Raw genomic sequence first — 23,144 nt, forward strand, 5'->3', positions numbered from 1 at the left:
CATATATTTTAGTCCCTTCTTTTTCAAATAAAGGGTTACTGATTTTTAAAGATTTAAACAGACACTCTGAACTGTTTGCATAATCATATTATCATATCATTTCACCTTACATGGACCAGATGCTCTAACTCATACATATATATATCTTCAGTTTGGAAGAGAGTGGAACCTGGATGGACAATATTATGTCCTAGCGGAATTATATATACAGTTGGCTAGTCTTTTTTCTCATAGTGTCAATGAATCACCTGTGGTTACTACAGGAGAGAGTAAGGGACCCATAACGTATACAAAAGATGGAAACAAGATGAAAAAACAGATCAAGAGACCATATCACAAATTTCACAATAAGAATCTCAGACTGGGTGAGGGAACTGATGAGTTTATGTGTCACCTATGCTTGAGCCAAGGTCAGTTAAAATCGATTTTACCTTATTTTAGGGGTACTTACATGGATATAGATGAATAAATTTGGCATCTGATATTCCTTCTCTAGTGTGGCATCTGGCCTTTATGTCATTATTAATTCTTGCTGTGGCATAGGGTTAACCTGTATATAATCAAATAAGGACATATATTTCTTTTAATAGATAATATCGGTATATTAGTATGGAACTAGATAACCAAATCTATTGTTATATCCCTAACTTATTGATTATTGAGTGAGGATATAACGGTATTAACATGTGCAAATTTTAACCTAGCGATGTAACATTATAATTTACCGGATGTGACGCAAATTATGGCTTAAGTCCAAACGGTGACACAAGTAGGAAAGATTGAAGATCATGTGCAATTCGAACAGGTGATTGCGTGTTTACATGGAAACCCAAATCGACCTAGTTAGGCAAACAAATGAACATCTCACTGTTAGAATACATAGCCATGGTTTATACTCATATGGCTCATTTAGGAATCAAATCACTCTTTTTACCTTATAATCGTTGTAGTCGGACGTTTAAATAAATAGGTCCAGAGGGTAAACAAAATTCTATTTCAGGACAGGAGGCTCCGATTATGCTTAGTCTCATTTCTTTACTGACACATAGCAGCCAATCACATTACAGTAAAGAAAAAACAGAAAAATACGTCACGTATGAACCCAGGGCAACCATAGAGTACACCCATAGTATATAAACAGTCTCAGAGGTAACCACTTCCTCTTTCTTTGCTGCTCCGCAGCCAGTTAAGTGCAAACTTGTTCTTCTATTACTGTTTAACTTGTATTGTTGGTTAAATTCATACCGCTTTGTGCGCGCTGTGTGCTGTTGCTTTGGCGCTTATTTCGCGCTCTTGCTGCCGTCTTGGTCGTTTACCATTTCCTCGGCCGGCGCGTCGGTGGGAGCGTGTGTCACCTCCCGGGGTCGGGCACTTGTTGCCGTTTGTCCCGTATTTGGTGGAGGGAGTTGGGGACTGTCCTGCCTCGCGCGCGTTCAGCGCGAGCAGACTCCTTGGCTGTCGGGCGAGCCGTGTGTCTGCGCATGCGCGACCTTTGTCCCTAAGGGCTTTTCCTCGCGCAGCTGTGTTTTTCTGTCAACACAGCGCCGGCTCTTGACCGCGTCTGTTGACGTATACGCCCACTGCCTGTCAGCTTGTCCCGTTCGACGCCGGTGCTTGGCAAAAGGTCCCGGTTGTAAAATTGCATAGGCTTTGCCTAGAGTGGTGATTTTTTTTTTTTGGTCGGCAAGCCTCCCTCCACGCTTTATATCTTGTCTTCTATGCAGTTTTTCCTGCTTATCTTGCTGACTGTGAGGTTTTTTTCACTCCCTCAGACTGTGTCACTGACATACCAGATTCCTTGTCACCTGGTGGGCTGATTTACTACACTCCCAGTGTATCATGAGTGGCTCCTATCATTTTGGGGAGGAAGGTGACTTTGAGGAGGAGGGGTCTGACTTTTTTGAGCAGGACCTGGTGGAGGCACTGGACAAAGGGGTACAACTCTCTATGAATAGGGCAATGGCTCGCGCCATTACTCCCCTGAAACGCCATTTGACGCAATATGCGCAACAGCAAGGTTGGCTTCCTTCCAAGAAGTCCTCCTCTCCTGGTAACCCCCATTCTTCGGACTTTCGGAAGTTGGCTCGGTCATTGTCCTCTAAATCCAAGGCTGTCCCTGTACTGGTGGAGAGCGACGACCATGATGCTTCCTCCTCCTCGTCGGAGGTTTTGCCTCCTCCTCCCAAAAAACGTAAATGCAAAGACCATTTTGTGGACGCCTCCTCTCGGCCTCCTGTTTTAACTTTTGAGCCCGAGGATATTGTGCACCCGAATTCTTCCGCCTGGCTTCCTTCCCCGGCTGTGGCTGACTATGTTCAGCAGTATATCAGACACCCTTTTGATAAAGATGTACGAGCGCGTCTTCGCTCAGAGTGTCCGCGGCCAGATTTGGCGGACAACCTGGCGGACACGCCGGAGGTCGACCCTACCATTCTTACGTACATGACCAAATTCTCCAAGGACCCCAAAAAAGGTCTAGACCGTTCCTGGCGGGCTTGTCAGGATAAGGTTTTGGACCTCTTAGGTCCTATCACAAAAATGTTGGATCTAGGCTTCCGGGCCAAAGAAGCCTCTTCCACTGTCGACCCTGACGAGCTCATTCAGTGGGCACAGCGAGCCGTCTGTTTTTTAGGGAACGCCAACTGTGCCCTTTCAAGTGAACGCCGGCGTTCTATTCTTCTGAAACTGGACCCGAAATTGTCTGAACTTTCTTCCTCAGAGGCAGGTGCTGCTGCTCAGGGTCTTCTTTTTGGTCAATCCTTTTTGAAGGAGCTCACCCATTTTGTCAGCACTTTTAGTAGTATTGACAAAGCACAGGCCACTTTAAAACGGGCCATGCGTCCGGTTTTTAACAAGGCCGGACGAAACTGGGGACGTTCGTCCGGCCGTGGTCAATACCAATCCACTCAACGTGGGAACCAGTCCCAGAAGGGAGGCCATCAGGATTCCGGTTATGCCCAGCGATCTAACTTCTACCCTTCCAGGAAAGGACGTGGGCAGTTCAAGAAAGGAGGTTCAGGTGGCTACTCCGGCGGACGTCAAGATTCCGCCGCTTCAGGTGAGACTTCTTCCTGCATGCAGTGTTGTTCTGGGGGGCAGGATCCGCCATTTTCTAGCCAATTGGCGCGCAATCTCAGGCGATGCTTGGGTGCTGGAAACAGTTCAGGGATTCAAAATCGAATTCTATCATCCCATTCACCAATCTCGTCCTCCCTTCCCTCTTCACTTCTCAAAGGAAAGTCAGGAGTTCATCACAGAGGAACTCAAGTCTCTGGTATTGAAGGGGGCCATTGTGCCGACAGTCCGCCATCCGCAGGGATTTGCCAGCTCGATCTTTCTGGTGGACAAGAAGGGAGGAGGTTCACGGTTGGTCCTCAATCTGAAGGACTTCAATGCGGGGGTAGTTTACAGACATTTCAAGATGGAGGGTATCCATCTGTTGAGAGACCTCTTGAGGGAACGGGATTGGATGGTTCGTTTGGACCTCAAAGATGCTTACCTTTCGGTCCCGATCTTCCATCCACATCGCCGTTTTCTGCAGTTTCAGTGGCAGGGGACTTGGTATCAATACCAAGTCCTTCCCTTCGGCCTTTCGTCGGCACCGTGGTGCTTCACGAAACTGTTACGTCCTGTAGTGGAATCGCTCCGCAGTCGTGGGGTTCGTTTGATCATTTATTTGGACGACATCCTCCTTCTGGCGGATTGTCCGGTCCGACTAATGACTCATCTGGACTGGACCATAGACCTTCTCCAGTCCCTCGGATTTCTGGTGAATGTTCCCAAATCTGTTCTTCATCCTTCTCAGGTCATCGATTTCTTGGGGTTCAGAGTCAACTCCATCACTTGTCAGCTGCTGCTGCCCCAGCAGAAGATTCGCTATATCAAGAAGGAATTGAATTCCATTATCTCGAGTCCGACTGTGTCGTTGAGGTTGTTAGCACGAGTAGTCGGGCTTTTGGCGTCTTCCCTGCAGGCAATATTTCCAGCACCGCTACATTATCGGGCCCTTCAGCGTCTAAAGATCCAGCATCTTCAGCGTGGCCTCCGGTATTCCGATTTGATACCTCTCTCGGAGGAGGCCAGGCTGGAGATGCAATGGTGGTTGGATCACATGGAGGCCTGGAACGGCAGAGCCCTCTTCGGCTCCTCCCCGGAGATTGTGATCGAATCGGATGCCAGTCGTTGGGGCTGGGGAGCCCGTTGCGGTCCGGTCTCGACGGGGGGACGGTGGTCTCCGCGGGAACTTTCACTCCACATCAACTGTTTGGAGTTGCTAGCGGGGTCATTTGCGATCAAATGCCTGTCGCCTCTTCAATCCCACTGCTGCATCCTTCTCCGGATGGACAATGTCTCCGCAGTGCGTTACATCAACAAGCTGGGGGGAACTCGGTCGCGGTTGTTGGCAGAGATTGCCAAGGAGTTCTGGCATTATTGCCTCCAACGCAAGATCACTGTTATTGCAGAGTATCTTCCCGGGTCTCGCAATCTAGTGGCGGACTGGAACTCCAGACATCTGAGGGACTTCAGCGACTGGAGACTCCATCCCAGGGTGTTTCGCCAACTGCTTCGCAACTGGGGTCCGTGTCTGATCGACCTCTTTGCGTCCCGGCTCAACGCCCAACTTCCCCAGTTCTTCAGCTGGCGACCGGATCCGGAGGCTCTAGCCACCGATGCTTTCCTCCAGACGTGGCCGACATCCCTCTGTTATGCGTTTCCCCCATTTATGATGCTCCCGAGGGTTCTAGCCTACGTGACGCGCTTTCAGGCGGAATTGATTCTGATTGCCCCTCTCTGGAGAGCTCAGCCATGGTTCCCTGTTCTTCTGGAGATGGCATGCGACCTGCCCTTTCTTCTTCCTCAGAGGGCGAATCTCCTTCTAGATCCATTGCAGAATCCGCATCCCCTGGTTCAGTCAGGCTCCCTCCTTCTCCTGGCGTGGCGGATTTCGGGGAACGTTGGACGGTGCCAGGCCTTTCTGAAGACGCTGCCAGATTCCTCAGCAATGCCTGGGCCCCTAACACTCACAAGCGCTACAGAAGTTCCTGGAAACGTTGGAGTGATTGGTGTGCTCAACGGCAAGTCGATCCCACATCGGCTGATATCTCTTTGATATGCAATTTTTTGTCCTCCCTTTCCTCCTCTTCGGGTTTGGCTTATTACACAGTCAACAATTTCCGTTCCGCCATCTCGGCGGGTCATCTTCCTGTCGATGGCAAGCCAGTTGGGGAACATCCTCTCGTAGCCAAACTTCTGAAAGGTATTCGTATGGCTACTCCTCCTAAGCCTAAATATGTTTCCCTTTGGGATGTTTCTGTGGTACTACGTTTTCTAGAAGCTTGGCCGGTTAATTCCTTATTATCTCGTAAGCAACTTTCAGCCAAGCTTACTATGTTACTGTGTTTGCTTTCCTGCAAACGCATTTCTGACGTCCGCGCTCTAGATCTAGCGGGTCGTAGTTTCACGCCTGAGGGTGTTTCCTTTCGCCTTTCCCGGCGCACAAAAACTAACACGGAGGTCATTTCGTATCCTTCTTTTCCGGCTCGACCCAACCTTTGTGTGGTTCAATGCCTTAAGGAGTATGAGGTGAGTACTTCTCTTCATCGATCTGATATGCAGGGTCAATTGTTGATTGCTTTGCAAAAACCCTTTCGTCCCGTTGCTCCAGCCACTTTGGCCCGTTGGGTAAGATGGCTTATGGAGGAAGCGGGCATTGATGTTTCTGTTTTTGGTGCTCACTCGGCTCGGGGAGCCATGGCCTCTAAGGCTTTTTCATTGGGGGTCTCTTTATGTGACATTATGAAAGCTGCGGATTGGTCCTCAGATTCAGTGTTTAAGACATTTTATTTCAAGCCTGTTCCTACTGTTGCTTCTGTTGTGGTGGATGAGCTTTAAACAAGCATAATCGGAGCCTCCTGTCCTGAAATAGAATTCAAAATTTGCTAACATTCGTGACAAGAATTTTCAATTCTATTAAGGACAAGGAGGCGAGGATTATCCCACCCTTTGTATATGCATGTATCTATTATATTGTTACTATGCTATGCTTCATAGTTCTTTTCTGATGAAATGTAATGAATGCTTTGATTTTTGCTCTACCCACCCTTTATTTGCTCATGATTACACAGGATGTGTATTACGGCTTTGTGTCTCTTTTCAGGCTCTGATCCCAAGTGAGGTTCCTCCGGCTCCGCCCTTGTGGAAGTTCTGCTGCGAGTTTCTACTCCTCGTGGGACTGCTTCTGTTCCTGTGGCTTTTGGAAGTTCCTCCTCCTCCTCGTTCGGATTTTGGCCCTTTCGGATGATGTTCTCCGTGGTTTTCTGATGTTCAATTGGTTCTTCCTACTGGATTTGGACAAAGAAAGAGGAAGTGGTTACCTCTGAGACTGTTTATATACTATGGGTGTACTCTATGGTTGCCCTGGGTTCATACGTGACGTATTTTTCTGTTTTTTCTTTACTGTAATGTGATTGGCTGCTATGTGTCAGTAAAGAAATGAGACTAAGCATAATCCTCGCCTCCTTGTCCTTAATAGAATTGAAAATTCTTGTCACGAATGTTAGCAAATTTTGAAGTATCGAGGTTGAGGGATGCACGCGGTAATTATCTGCAGTGAGAGAAATATAAGTGCAAGCACTAAATGGGGTTGACCTGCATAGCGTTACAACGCATAACATGCATTCCTGACTTTAATTAGAATTGTAGACATGTTAAATATATTCGGTACCTTTTTTTTAATATTCTACAAGTTTTGGTCGGGAGACTGGTCGATTTCAGAAAAGGGTATACGTGGGCTGTTTGCAGCGATAATTCATTTCTGCAAGGCCGAGAAAACAAAAGAAAGGAAAGAAACTGCTAATCAGAATAGCGCTACTTCACGATAATAAACCGAAAGAAGGAATCACCTTCCCGAAGCTAGTCTAACCTTCAAGATGATTTAAACGATCAAAACGCCGGACCTCCCGACAGTCTTCCGTGTTACGGGCTTCTCGCAGTTTGTAAAGCTGCTCAGAGTGTGTATTTATACCCGAAACATTCCCGCGTAGTTGCTAATTAATTACGAGCACCTGTGAACAGATGTAGCGCACTACTGATGATGTCAATGTGCAGCGACATATGGGCATGGTACTAGAAGATGGACATGCCGATGAATCAATGTGGCAGATCTTGATATATGTATCTTTACAATTCGACCGTACGGAAGGTTGTTAGCAGTGTTTGTTTATACAGAAACATTGTCAAAATACGAAGGTGGGATTACCGATATATTAGATGACATGAAATGCTGGATAATGATAAATCGATGTTTAGGCCCCCCTTAAAACTCTTTCCTCCTGCATCATTATATATATACAGTTTCATATTTATTACAGAAACCCCAGGTTTCGAGCAATGAACAGAGATTGCCAAAAAATTACCCATTGGTAACTGACAGAGTCCAACTATTGAACATATACGTTTTCAAAAAATTACCTACATGATCTAATAATTATTATTTTTACATGTCATGTTTAATATATTGAACATGTATATTAGAAGAAGGGAATAAGCTATCATATGTTAAAATATAGTTACGCCATTCAAAAGGTGGTCTGGGGACATAATATGGATGTCATATTGCAGCTTAGAGATTGCAGATTTTTATAAAGACAAAAAATACCTTTCTTCTGAGCCTTATATAATCGCCTGCTCCCATGGAATGTCCAAATTTAGGCCTCTGCTGACAGTATCCAGAGAGAATATCCAAAATACCTCACGTTACCTACGGATCTTGTCAGGGCATAAACCGTCTCTCACTTGAATTCTTTCCAGAATTATCCAACGGATATCTTCTGGTTTGTGATTGCATTCTATGTAATGGGATACCATGGGTGCATTACGTTTCTTTGTCCTTATTGCAGATTTGTGTTCCGTTACCCTAGTGTTAAGGGACCTAGATGTTTCACCCACTTAGCCCAAATTACATGGGCATATCAATAGATATACAACATTTTTAGTTTTACAGTTAGTCATACCTTTGATCTGAATTGTTACTCCATTATGTGTCAGTTCGTTCGTTTCAATAGTCTGGGGACAGACTTTGCATACTCCACATTTATAGTTGCCAACAACCGGATTCTGAGTGGTAATGCTCCTTTGAGTACATTCTATGCTTGTAGTCATGCGTGATCTAACTACCAGATCCTTAATATTTCGATTTTTCCGGTATGCAAAAAGCGGTTTAGGAAAACGATCTTTGTCTGTTTTGTTGACATTGAGAATATGCCAGTTCGAATATAGAATCTGCCGTACTTGATTGTTTAACATGGAGTGTCGAGAGACAAACACCAGGTTAGATTCTTGTTTCAATGTTTTGCCAAGTAGTAAATGCTGGCGGTCATAATATCTAGCTCTTTTAAATGCCTGGCGTACTAGTCTGTGTGGATAACCACGTTCTTCAAATGTATTGCTCATTACTGCAGATCTTTCATCGTAGTCTGTTAGTTTTGTACAGTTTCTCCTTAGCCGTAAAAATTGGCTAAAGGGGATACTGTTTTTTTGTGTGACCGGATGAAAACTATCATAATCGAGGATAGGATTGAGTGCTGTTGGTTTGACATAAAGGTCCATAAATAATTGGCCTTGATCGTGTTTAACAGTAACATCCAGAACTTCCATTTCTGAATTACTTGTGTGCGCAGTAAATTTTAGATTAGTGTCGCAGGCATTAAGCCAAAGAATGAATTCATTTAAAGTGTCATCTATGTCATCCCATATAAAGATGACGTCATCAATATATCGTGACCAGTAGAACACAGATTCAAAAAATGGTGCCATTTCGTTAAAGATATTGAGTTTTTCGAAGTGTGCCACATAGATATTCGCGATAGTAGGGGCGCAGGCTGCGCCCATACTAACACCTTTTATCTGTTTGTAGAGAGTACCTCTAAATTCAAAGGCATTTTCCTCCAGGACGATTTTAAGACAGCCTAAAATTAAGTTGATATTGCAGTCAATGTCGTATGTTTCGATAAACCATTTTGTGGCATCTAGTGCCCCTAAAATTGGAATATTGGAATAAAGACTTTCGACATCAAGTGTCACAATCCATTGTCTTTGGGCATTAAATGCAGTACCTTCTAGTTGATTGATGATATGACATGTATCCCGTACATATCCTGGTACACTTGAAATATGAGGGCGCAAAATTGCATCCAAATATTTGGATAATGGTTCCGTTATGCTGCCTTTAGTTGTAACAATAGGTCGGAAGGGGGGATCCCGTTCATTTTTGTGCACCTTAGGGGTGCCATATAGACTGGCCATCCTGGGATTTTCAATGTTGAGGTATTCATATTCTTTTCTACAGATATCTCCATTTTGTAATGCCGTAGATGTTAATTTATGGATTTTTTGTCTTGTTTTAGCAGTGGGATCTCTAATGATTTTATTGTAGAAATTGCCATCGCTTAGCATGTCTTCGATTTTGGCGATATAATTATCGGTGACTAAGATTGCTATCCCACCTCCCTTGTCGCAGCTCTTTATGATTACCTCTTTAGAGTTTTTTAGCTGCTGCAATGCCTTGTATTCTTCTGTATTGATATTGTAGGGAGTACTTGGTATGTATTTGGTGGCTATTCGTAATTTTTTCATGACGACTTGTTCGAATATGCGTATTTCGGGTGCCACTTGATCTAGTGTTGGAGTAAAAACTGATTTAGGGGCTAAGCCTGACTTATTTTGGTCCAACACATTGTGTTCATTGTCTGCAAAGAAACTTTTTAAACGAATTTTCCGGAAAACGTCATGACATCATTATAGAGCTCGAATTTATTGGGCCCAGATTGAGGAACAAAGGATAGGCCTTTTGACAAAATCGATAAAGTGGCTGCATCTGACTCCAACTTACTTAAATTGAAAATGGGGATGGTTTTTATTCCCTCCAATAACGTGCATTTCGCGTTTCCAAATATCGATTTGGGTTCTGAGGTTGATGGTCCTGATATTGGGCTTGGTATTGTCCTTGCTGTTGGTAATTCGATTGGTGTTGATATTGAGGACGGAATTGGGACCGATAATTTGGTCGCCAGTTCCCTCTGTTGTGGGGGCGCCTTCCTAAAAAAGGACGATAGCCTTGGTTATATATTTGTGCAAACCTTTGACCCCTTCCTTGAAAAGGTGACATGCTCGAATTACTGTCAGAATCTGACGAATTTGAGAATGTTGTGACTTTTTTGTCTAATATCAGTTTGATAACAACCCATGTCTTGACTAGTTTCATCCGTTTGTTCGTAAAAGTTTTCTCTGAGGTATGGATATACATTCTCTCTACTGTAGTAGCGCAGATCTTGCTGGAATTTATCCATTTTGCGCTTTGTCAAGTATTCATTATAGGAATTGAGTTCAGATTCTACCTCTTCTAATTTCTTTTTAATGTCTATAATTACTGTTGATGTTTTTATTTTATCTTCTAGATCAAGAATCTCTTGAACTAAAACTTCCTTGGCTGTCTCCACAATTAACATCATCAGATCCCTAGAGCATCTGTTGGCAATAAGGGACCACCGTTCCAGGAAGTGTTTTACTTGTATGAATAACCCTGGGATGTTTTTAACTTGTAGGCCTTGAGGTATAACCCCTGCCTTTAGGTAATCCAAAATATATTTCCCATGAAGTTCTACTCTTAGGGACTTTTTTTTGAGAGCTAGAAGTTTAACAAGATCTTCATTTTTATCTGTATGATTAGGTACTATGTTATCAAAGTTAACTGAAGATCCCACCATAGATGCAAAATCATCATCACTAAAGCCAAATGATTTTAAATTGGCCATATTAGAAATATATGAAGAATATCTATTTTCTAATCTGTAAGTGTTAGGTCTCAGTTCCGTTATAGTTGTAAGTCTCGCACCTAGAAGGATAGCTATAAAAATAGGAAAAGGTGAAAAAAAGGATAGAGTGTAAGATACTGTACACAGAAAATACTAGAGTGTCTAATAAACCATGAGCAATGGTAACATGAATCTAAATACTAATTCTGAGCTGTACACGAAAGGATAATAAGCTAAGAACATTGACTCCCCTCATGGTCAGGCCATGAGTATGTATTGTTTGGAAAACAGGGGACCCCTACAACACTAAGTTTGCTATACGTAGGGAAATTAAACAGTGTAGGAAAAAGTGCAATTATAGCAAACATTCAATTACTAAGTGCCATATCTCTCAGAGCAACAAACATTTAAATTGTATAAAAAAGGGAAAGCGACCTAAATGCTACTTATATAGATATTACAACACAAATTGCTTTGATATAAACATTTTATTTCATATTTTATAGTTATTCATGATCAATTCTCAAATATTTTTTGCTTCATTTTATAATACATTAAATTGTGAGATATACAAACATTGAATACAATTAATATTCCATAAAAAGGACAAAAGAGACACACAAAAATTACAAAATGTCACACTGGACCGGTCTGTATTCTATTATTGTAGGCAAATCGGTTGGATTTCACTCCGCGCGTTTCGGCAATCTGCCTTCCTCAGGTGACCGTCATTAGCACATACATTGAACAGGACATACACTGAAAGAAAAATATACAATATATGTATATGTATATATGTACATTTTATACAGCGGTCGCATATAAATTATTTCAAATTCTATTTACAGATGTCTACAAGAGATAAACGGTCACTATATACATTTTAAAATCTGAACTAGAAAACAGTTGAAATACAAACATTACAGCTCATATATTTTAGTCCCTTCTTTTTCGAATAAAGGGTTACTGATTTTTAAAGATTTAAACAGACACTCTGAATTGTTTGCATAATCATATTATCATATCATTTCACCTTACATGGACCAGATGCTCTAACTCATACATATATATATCTTCAGTTTGGAAGAGAGTGGAACCTGGATGGACAATATTATGTCCTGGCGGAATTATATATACAGTTGGCTAGTCTTTTTTCTCATAGTGTCAATGAATCACCTGTGGTTACTACAGGAGAGAGTAAGGGACCCATAACGTATACAAAAGATGGAAACCAGATGAAAAAACAGATCAAGAGACCATATCACAAATTTCACAATAAGAATCTCAGACTGGGTGAGGGAACTGATGCAAAGAAATAAAGACGCCAAGTTCTTCCTGATGCGGCACGCTTCTCCGATGTTACGAGAAGTCTTGGCTCGATGTGTCAGCTGCAGTGGCGACACCTTTGTTCAGAGATGCGACGACAGCGGCTTTGGCGGCGACACTCTTCTCCCTCGATGCAAGACGCTTCCGCTCGGTGCAACAGCTGCCACAGTGACACCCTTGTTAAGAGATGCGACGACAGCGGCTCCGACGGCGACACGCTTCTTCTTTGGTGCGAAACGCTTCTCTCGATGCGGTTCAATGCGTTAGCTACAGCGGCAACACCCTTGTTCAGAGATGCGACGGCAGCTGCTGCGACGGCGACGTGCTTCTTCTTCGGTGCGAGACGCTTCTCTCAATGCGGTGAAATGCATCAGCTACAGCAGCGACACCCTTGTTCAGAGATGCACCGGCTGCGACGGAGACACACTTCTTCCTCTTGAGTCGCGGTTCCAGCTCCTTAAGACACGCAGTCCCTCAGAAGGCCCAAAACAGCAGTAGGCACTTCCAAATAACTCTTAGGGAGCTGGGAGTCTGTTATCCCTGAGACTTCAGCAGGAGGCAAACGCTTCTCTCAAGTCCTAGGAGATCCTTCACAAGTTGAATAAAGTGCACACAAAGTCCTTTCTCCTTTCTTTGGCAGTCAAGCAACCACTGCAGGACAATACCCCAAGCAGCACTTCAGCTTAGGGATAGTCTCTCCTCAGTTTCTTCAGGTTCCTCTCCTCAGCAAAGGTTTCTTCTTGTAGTCCAAAAGTGATCTAATTTTTTGGGATCAGGGTCCCAATATTTATACCCCAAAATCCTTTGTCCGCTGAGGGCAGAGGGGCCTTTGCCCTGTCCAAACCAGTTCTGGAGAACTCTGTTTACATGACTCCTTCTTTCCTTTCACAGTGCAGGGCAGAGACACCCCACAGGAGGTGGAGCCAGCATTGTGGAGGAAAGGCACAGCCCTGGAGCACTTTGTTGACATGATTCCTTCTCTTCTTTCACAGGGCAGGGCAGAGACATCAGCCGCACCCCAAGAGGTGGAACCGGCATTGTGGAGGGAAGGCACAGCCCTATTCAGGTCCCAGGTGCAACTCCTCCCACCCATCTACATGCAGATAGCTCTATTCACCACTGAGCTGACTCATCCTGCCTCCTGGAATCCCTCAGCCCTGTCACGCAAACTCCAGACAATGAATACACAACCTAGAAGAGGCAGGCTTGGACAATTAGACAAGAAAATACCTGCTTACTAAAAGTGGTATTTTCAAACACAGAATGTTAAAACCAACTCCTGCTTACTAAAAGTGGTATTTTCAAACACAGAATGTTAAAACCAACTTCACTAAAATATGTATTTTATCATTCTGAGTTTAGGCATACTAAACTCGAATTTCTACCATGTTCCCTGAGTCAGTTAGGATTATAAAATGTAATAATCTAAATGCCCATTCTGGCCTATGGAGAACAGGTAGCCTTGCAATAGTGAAAAACGAAAATTGCTGTAATTCACTGTCAGGACATGCCACACACATCAGGTGTTGTCCTGCCTTATACTTACAATGCACGCTGCCCTTGGGGCTACCATAGGGGTGTCTGATATGAAGATAAGGGAAGTTGTAGGGACTGGCAAGTGGGTGCCCTTGCCCAGTCAGCATGGCAGTACCAGACTGCACTCAGGCTCTGCAATGGCAGGCCTTAGACACACTTTTACAGGCTGCTTCTGTGGGTAGCACAACCAGTGCTGCAAGCCCACCAGCAGCATTTGGTCTACTAGCCCTGGGCACTCCTGGTGCACTGTACTAGGGTCTGACAGGTAAACCAAACCAACCAATCATGGAATCAATAATTCATACATTAATTTACAATAGGGAGAGCATATGCACTTTAGCACTGATCAGCAGTGGTAAAGTGCCCAGAGTCATAAAACCAACAAAAACAGGTCAGACAAAATACAGGAGGAGGTCAAAAAGCTCAGGGATGACCCTGCAAAAAGGGCCACGTCCAAAACAACCCCCTTCCAGCCAAAACGCAGGGTAGACCAATCACTACCTTGATGGGCTTCCCTGCTTTGGGCAATAGAACATGGACCTGGCCTGCAACAGCAGGGGCATATTCCAGTTTTACGCCAATCTGAAACCATTTCAATTCCTCTGGCCATACTCTCAGGGCCCACCATGCTAACCCATGGTGAACCATTCTCCTCACCTGTGGACCCCACCTGTACAGCGCCTAACCTTAGCTTGCTCACAGGTGTGTCCCAACAGACAGACAGCAAGCCACAGTGGCCACTGACAGTAGTCCGTGATGAGACCCTGGCCTTATGCCTCTCAGGGCTCTCAAACTTCTGTGGCGTCTGAGAGCGGGGGCAGTAACCCCAGGTGCTTGGTACCCTTTGTCCACTCTCCCTCCTGTCAGGTCAGGTATAACAGCCTGACACTGACCCCCCAGCCCCAGGCCTGTACCCGGCGGCTGGACCAGAGACTGGGGTGGCCTCTCCCACACTCGGTCCTCCTCCTTGGGGCTTTGTACACTCCCACCTGGAGTGGTACCCCCTTCCAGAATTGTCAGGGTGCCTGTAGTAAGGGTCCTGCACAATTCGCCCACCAGTTCAGGGGTTCTATCCTGCAACAGGGCTACCAGGTCAGGGGGGACACCCTGAACCTGGCCCTCCAACCTAGGGCCTGACCCCTCTAGTTGAACCGGGGTCAGAGGCGAGGACTCCCTCCCTCTGCACCCCCTTCCAGAGTGCTGTACCCTCCCACCTGGAGTGGTACTCCTAGAAGCTACATCAGTGAGGACACTGATTACAGTCGCCCCTCCCTCCAGGTCAGACAACACCTGAACCTGGCTTCCCAACCCAGGGACCAACCCCTGCGGCTGAACACTTGCCAGGTGCACCAGGACTTCCTTGGGAGCATGCATGCCCCCCTGAGGGTAACACATAATTAATTTGTTGTGTGATAGTCTGCCTGGTGCATATCCCCGACCCCTGTCCATCTGACAGTGCGTGAAGTTCCTCCAGGCTAGAAGTGGTGTCACAATGTTCATTCACTGGTAACGCAGCCCTTCTGGCTGGCCCCTGACCCACTGGTTCTTTCACTGGGGACTCTTTCCCCCTCTCACCCCTCAGTCTGGACGTCTGTACCCTACACTTAGGAGCGGCACTGCCAGACACCAGAACTAATGGAGGCCTGCTTACAGACACTCCCAGTTCACCAGACAATAGGGGATCCCCCTCAACTGGTGGCCTATCAGGAGAGCCTAGGCTCCCCACCTGGTGGTCCCTTACAGAACCATCCAGGCTCTGAGACTGGGTTTCGGGCACCTTGGGATTCGCAGCCCCACACTCACTCCTTCTCCACTGAGACAGGACGTGAGTCCCTACACTCCTCCCAGTACAATGGAACCTAGTTGGGCTACTCTGAACCACCAGCCACCAATCTGGGTTGGGAGATTCCTGAGCCACTCCCCTCAGGGTCACTCCCCAATGCCTCTCCAGATCCTCTGGAATCCACCAAAAGGTCTGCCTCCAATGTGAGCTCCCTGGGGTCAGAGAACTCACTCTCCAACAGGTGTTGGCATAGCTCTGGAAAACAGGGACTTACAATATGCTCTCCCATGATTGGACCACTGCACATTTGACATGTCACCTGCAAGGTTCACCAGCCGCAGTGATCAATCCAACGTTTGGGCTACTTTCGAACGTAAGTTACCTCATGTTGAATGATAACAGCTGCTGTGGCATGTTGCCAGGCATCCCATATCTAGTAACGGTTACTTCCAGGGTCACTTACTGTATGCAAGTCTTGTTCCCCCAAATAGGCACAGTCAGGTCAAAACGGTGGCCCCACGAGCCACTGACTTGAGGTAACGGGAGATCTAGATAGGGGGGAAATGGGCGAGTCCCTACACGATATAGTACTGTCACCTATCTCCTCCTCCCTTAATGAGACCCAAATTGTACTGCTGGTAACTTTGGACCCTTTGGGGGACTCAGTTTCTAGTGATCATTGGGGTTCATTGCTAGGTAGAGATAGGGCGACTTCATGCCAAGAAATAGTTTCCCGTTGCGCTCCTGCTGTGACGGACCAAGTCTTTAAGGTCTTCAGCTGGAACGTTGCAGGAATAACTAGAAAACTGGCACTGCCGGACTGGAATGCATTAGTGGAAGGATATTCCATATGCATCTTCCAGGAGAGGTGGAGTAGGGAGCCAGTACACAGGGTGGGGTACTCTGCTTATGCCATCCCTGCTGTCTGCCCAGAATCGGGCAGAGGTCGACCCTCGGGGGGACTTCTTATCTGGGTAGCCTCATCCCTAAACTGCAGGGTAGTGGAAACTAAGACCAATAGCCCAGACCTACTTAATATCATATTGAAGGATGTCAGGGGCCGTGTTGTTTTGAACATATTTAATGTTTATGCCCGTGGCACTAAGGGAGGGAGGCAGTCTCCCACAATTGCTTTGCTGGAGGATTTGTTAGGGGCAACGCCACACAAAGCCTGCAGCTTGGTTGCAGGTGATGTAAATTGTACGTTCGAGCCTTTGGGCTCGGATGTTACTCAGGACCAGGATGACGAGGATGGCAGGAGGGGGATACCTGTCTTAGAACTGCCCCCGATCAAAAAATGGTCAGAGGTGGCACTGCAGCTAAACGCCCTTAGTACAGAGTACGGCCTGAGGGCCCTAAATGGAAGGAAAGGCTCGGACAGGGGGGGTGCCCATACATATAATAGGCCCAACCACACATCAAGAATCGATTACATCTTGCTTGATGTGTGCTTGTGGAGCTCAGTGAGGGATATGGTAATATTACCTACAGTTGAAAGTGATCATAATCTGTTGTCCCTCACTTTAGCTCCGTGGTGGTCTGTCAGTAGTGGAGGTCCGGTATCTAGTGCCATAGTTGACTTGGGAGAGGCGGAGGTATCCCTTTGCGGTAGACGCTTGAAGTGGTCAAAACTTCTCCTGTCTGCCGGAAAACTTGAGGCTGTGTCCCAATTATTGGCCTTAGCCCACCAGAATTTAGGCGTAGTTGAAGGGGGCTCGGGGGAGGTATGTGAAGTATTTTGTGGACTAACTGGGGCCTTGACAAATTTGTTTACTGTCCGTAAGAGGCATGGTGGGGCAAAAGAAAGGACTAACAAAAGAGATGGCTGGTACAATCACAACTTTAGAGAGGCGAAAAAAAACCTAGTCGAGGCAGTCAAAGCAAAATCTCAAGTTAGGACAAAGGAGGCTAGGAAGGTCTACTCCAAATTGATCCAGTTAGCAAAGAAGGAATGGGAGGAGAAATTTTGGGCAGAGTTGTTGGTTGCTAGTAAGGATAAAGATGCTAGGGGGTTCTGGAAATTGATAGGCTCCCGTAATAGACCCGACGACACTCTGAGAACTTGTACCATCCCACCCCAGAATTGGTCCCGTCATTTCGGGGCCTTATATTCAGCGATAGAAGGGCCACTAAATGAGCCAGCTCTACTTTCCTTCTCAATGGAGGATAGCTCTTTTGGCTTGTTTACATCCCGGGAGGTTGAGAATGCCATCAAAACCGTGGTCCCACTGAAAGCTGCAGGCCCGGATGGGCTCCCAGGGGATTTACTGCGGGCCTACCCATCGGATTGGGGTCAAATAATTTCGGCCCTCTTGAATGCTATCTTGGAGTGCGGCCCGATCCCAGAGTCATGGAGAGGGGCAGTGGTAGTCCCCATATACAAAAAGGGAAGTAGAGACATTCCAGGGAACTATAGGCCAATAAGCCTGATTGACTCTACACAAAAAGTAGCTGGAAAAGTCATTCTGGGGAGAATTCTTCAATGGGTGGATGAGAACCAAGTCCTATCGGACTTTCAAGCAGGCTTCCGCCCAGGAACTGGCACAATTGAGCAGGTCTTTAGGCTAACATTACTGCACTGGAAGGTGGTGGAACTGGGCAAGGGCAGTCTTTATTTGGCCTTCATTGACTTGAAGACTGCCTTTGACCTAGTTCCCAGGGAAGAACTCTGGAGGGTTCTCCATCGCCTGGGCCTGCCCCCGTACATTTTGTTCCTTCTAATGAAACTCCACATGAGCAATTTTGCTCAGGTTCGCTGGGGTAGAAATGGCAAAACAACAGATAGGATTCCCGTCTGTAGGGGTGTCAGACAGGGTTGCGTGTTAGCTCCCACACTTTTTTCCCTCTATGTAAATGGTGTGGTGGAGCATCTGCTACAGGAACCTGCGGACGCACCCTGTCTGGGGGGTGTGCGGATCCCAACATTATTGTTCGCGGATGACACTCTGCTCATTTCAAAGACCCCTCAGGGGCTCCAGAAGTTGTTGACCCGCTTTCAGGACTTTTGTGAATCTAGAGGGCTGGTGATAAACGTAGAAAAAACAAAATATCTTATACTACGCCCGCCAAGGAAATTAGGTCGCCCTCCTATTCTGAATTCAGTCCCTTTGGAGAAGGTGACCGAATTTGACTATTTGGGCTTACGCCTGAATGATAAAATGACTTGGCCTTCACACATTGACAAGATGGTCCTCTGTCACAAAAGGGTAGGAGGTGCTTTACTCAAGGAATATCATGCATCACCCAGATCCTCAGTGGCGCCTGCAATTGAGATTTACAAGGCAAGGGGGGTCACATCTGCCCTGTATGGTGCGGAGTTATGGGGTCACTGCAATTTGGAACCCTTATCCAAGACTGAAAACAAGTTCCTGAAAGACCTCCTAGCTCTCCCCCTGAGCACCCCAACAGTTCCAGTGCTCTTGGACTTGGGCTGCAAAAGCATTAAAGTCCAGGCCCGTCTTCGTCCATTGCTCCTGTGGTCCCGCATATGGAGGGTCCCGGAATTAAAATCCTATGCCGACGGCCTATTGGAAATATTGAACATGGGGGGCTGGAACAAGATCAAGTGGCTGAGGGACACAAAAACTCTTTTGGGGGAACTGGGCCTAGGAGATTGCTGGACCTCAAGATCTGCCCCTCCTAAGGCAGTCCTCAAAAAATTATATTGGGATTGGGTTTCGTGTCAACTAATTGGGAATCCACATCATTGTAATTCGACGGTAGCGTTTCTCAAAATAAAGGATGTGATAATATACGAACCCTACATGGACCTAATCACTATGCCAGTGGATAGGGCCCTTTACTTCAAGTTTAGAGTTGGCACCCTTCCGCTAAAAGCAACTATATCGAAGTGGAAGTCCTATGCCCATTTATCCCCCTTTTGTGCTTGCTGTCCAACCAGGCCTGAGACGGTGGCACATGTACTCTTCGAGTGCCCAGACTATATCCATCCAAGGAGATACTGGTTGAAACCCCTTTTCAAACGCTTGGGAACACGTATGCATTCGGTAGCTCTTCGAATTTTATTGACTGACACCTCTCCACCTATAGTCTGTGGTGTCTCCAAATTTTTTAAACGTTCCTGGTTGATTCGTTGCAATAGATTGACTATATTGGTTTAATTCTTTTTTAGCTAATTTATCTTGGGGAGCTCCCTAAATTTTTTTATATATTTTAAAAAATGTATGACATACTTGTATTTTTTCCTAAAATGTTGTTTTTAATGTATGTTATGCTTGTAAGATATCTTTTGCATATCGAATAAAGCTTTCAACCAACAGTCAGGAAGTTGCCTTTAAGTCCTTCACTGAACATCTCTTCTATACGAATTGATACTTTAAGCAGAATGAAAGTCATTCTTTTGCAACAAACCGTGCCTTTGACCTGGGCCAAAGAAACTCATGATCTACAAATTGCAAGGACTTCGGCTGAGATACCGGCTCTTTTAAGTACAAACTGCCCTACACATTCAACAGCAATATTGGGACGTATCTTAAACATGTCTGACACGAGTGGTATTGTGCATGTATTTAAGACCGTATGTTCAGGACTGTTAGCACCTTTTCAAGCAGTCCTTGGAATCATTTCAAACTTCGTGCACTCTGTGTTTGGTGGTCTGCCGCAAATTCTAGCACTCGTTGCAGGAATCCTGTTTTTATTCCTACTGCTACGCTATGGCAAGCCAATCCACCGGAGTCATTCCCAGCACCATGGAGACAGCTCTACTGAAAAGGAAGTTTTGTGAGCGCACAGTCAAACTTTTGGGTTTATCTCGTCTACGAGAATTAAATACCACATGGTTTCTAACATTTAGTCCAATCTGGCAAGATTGCATCTTACCTGTTCTACGCTGCCTGCTTTGAGGTGAAGAATGCGTGCTAGATATCTGTCTAACACTCCCATCAGTCATGCCTACGGATATCGATACTCTGCTGGACCCTGTAACGGCCCTTGCTCTGTGTTGTCCCCAGCGGCTACCAATCCCGATGACTGCATTCATTGAGATCTCACAGACGCAAATTGCTACTGCTGAGGTACGAGAGGAAACAACAGGCGCACAGGTAACATCGGAAACGAACATTGCTGACGCTTCCAATGCTAATGGCGATGCTTCGCATCTTTGTGCATTTAATCTTCTAAACGAGGTATTCCAACTATCACCTACATCGGTAGACGACTTTTTGTCTACATGAATAGAGGATTTCATGTATTCTCCAGCCCAATACACTGACTTTTGATTCGACACACAGTGTACCGGGAAATCTTTGAATTTGGCCTTCATTTTTTTTAAAACAAAGACAATCCTTGGAACTTTTTCCTATGATTCATTTATTTTTACAAATTTGTATTTTTCATTTTTTGGTACAGTACTCTGCTGACAGTAGAACTATTCATAGAGAACAGACTTCTTTGAACATTTCCAGGGACACATTGTCACCTTGTCACGACAATTTCATGTATGTAATTATGACATGATATGGCTCTGAACCTTTTTCTTCTGTATTTTCGAACCATTTCATCATGTGTATATATTTATGTATATTCATTTAATATTCAATGTAAACATATACTTAGAATGAAACATTGCTTTAATATATACAGTACCATGCATAGCAACAGTTCTAAATGCATTTTTTGGGGAATATGTTTTTAGACAAGTTTTTAGCAATATTTTAATATGTTTTAGCATGTTTAGCATTTAGTAATGTCGTTCAAACGAAACTGGAGTGGGTGTTGTTTTTCGATTTAGATACCCGTACATAGGTTTTCCGAATCATGCCCTTATATAGGCACAACTTACAATGCCCTTATTTAGGCATAGAATCCCAGTCCTTATTTAGGCATTGCCCATGCAAACCGAATACAGGCATGGTCACCTACATCCGTCCATCCCACGTCACAACGAGTTCTTAGAAACCAGACTCTCAAGCCATTGGGACTTTCCCTGCTTGGATTATTGATTTCTCCAAGAACTCATTTATTATGCATGAACTACTATTCCTTAGGGGTTCATTCATGATGTCTCCTCTGCCTGACTTTAAATCAATGCTAGCATTCCTAAACACCCTCCAGGTATAAATATACCTTCCCTTACCAAGGCAAACCACGGCTTGATTTGGTTCGGCTCGCCTCGGCAAGTTCAGAAGAAACCACAACTCCAGGAGAAGTTGCATCCCTGCCTAACGCACTGACCAGACGCTGTCATCCTCCTCGCAGAGAATCTAGCTTCCAGTGTTCTGACTCCCTTCGCGGGATGTTAGAGATTGAGAACGGAAAGAGATTCCCACCTCTCTCATTCTAAGGTATGGAGCAGACTCGAACCTAGAGGGACTCTTGGTAATACAAACTTTAGCTAAACTATACACTAGAAAACAGCACCTACTTCTTACCTCGTACTACACGTAGGTTAGGTACACTGGGGTAGAACTATTTAGAAGCACCAGACAAGTATTCACATTTTAGCCTGTGTTATTTATGTATGTATATATGAATAAATGTCATAGCTAAAAGACAATGCTATTGCAGTATTATTTCTTCTTACTGCTCATGCTGTACATATATCTTGCATACTGTCTTGCAATTGTAACAGCTCTTATCTCTTGTACAAGAAATAAGACTGTTCAATAAACCCTTTTTATTGAAATGCCCGTCTATCTATTTCTGTGTAACTCTGAAGAAACTAAGCATGCACGATTGACTGGGGGAAACTGTTATCTACTGTTTTCACGATTCTGAGAAACAATATTGGACATTCAGGAAGGCGCAAAACAGATTTCGAAATATTGCATAGATGTATTTGGCAGCCCTGGCCGGAATGCACGTGGGAGGGAGGGGGTTGGCGGGTCGGGGGGGGGGGGAATACAAATAAAAAGTTACGTACCTTGCCTCCGGGTCTGCTCCTGGCTGGTGTGTAATGACGCAGTCGGATCCCGCTGTTCTGAATCCTGGTGGAGGAATAGGAAGCAGCCAGCCTCCCTCCCCTACCCAAGGCTAAGCAAATCACAACGTTGCAATGGCAGCGTTGTGATTGGTGAGGCGCAGCAGAGAGCGGCCCAGCCAGGCCATTTTCTCTATGTAGGCTGCATGCAGCAGCCTACATAGAGAAAAAGGTGGAGTGCGCATGACTGCTTTGTTCGACCCTGGGGCCGACCAAACAGTCAGTATCCACAACAGTGGGCCAGCCACTCCCCCCTGCCTTCGAGGAGGACCGCCTACCCGCTCACCCCCAACCAGACTCTCCAGACACTTCTGCTTTCTCGCAGTGCGAGAAGGCGAAACATAAAATGGTAGTTTTACCATTTTATGTTTCTGCCTTCTCCCACTGCGAGAGAGCAGTGTGCGACACCCCACGCCCCTATAGAGGAGCCGCCCCTGTCAGCAGTGCTGGCAAGGGCAATGGGTGGAGCAAGCTGTAGTGGCCCCCTGACGAGGGTCCAATCATATATTTTTCTACAAATTAAGTGCTGGTATCTCTCAGCAGTGGCTGGTGTCGGGGCATAGGGCCTGGGTACAGGGATGAATGATAACTGCGAAAAATGCAAACAAACAAATTAGTTACCTGCTGCCTTCAACATCGCCGTTCTTCTGGTCCTCTCTGGCTCCAATACCCTAAAGGCACAGGCCCCCAGACTTCCGTGCGGCCAATCCAGATGCTGGTCTCATGCATGAGAGCAGCGTCAGAATTTGCC

At 45.5% G+C, this 23,144-nt stretch overlaps 1 protein-coding gene across 1 annotated transcript in view; it reads left to right on the forward strand.

Annotated features, from left to right (window-relative positions):
• The window catches only part of LOC144803687 (uncharacterized), a 381,476-nt gene that overhangs the window by 198,708 nt on the left and 159,624 nt on the right, over positions 1-23,144 (forward strand). The window contains exon 13 of the mRNA XM_078671874.1: positions 1,834-3,058. Coding sequence (XP_078528000.1) covers positions 1,834-3,058 — 1,225 coding nt within the window. The remainder of the gene's footprint in view (positions 1-1,833; positions 3,059-23,144) is intronic.

This window comes from Lissotriton helveticus, chromosome 1_2 (assembly GCF_964261635.1).
Source record: "Lissotriton helveticus chromosome 1_2, aLisHel1.1, whole genome shotgun sequence".
NCBI lineage: Eukaryota > Metazoa > Chordata > Amphibia > Caudata > Salamandridae > Lissotriton > Lissotriton helveticus.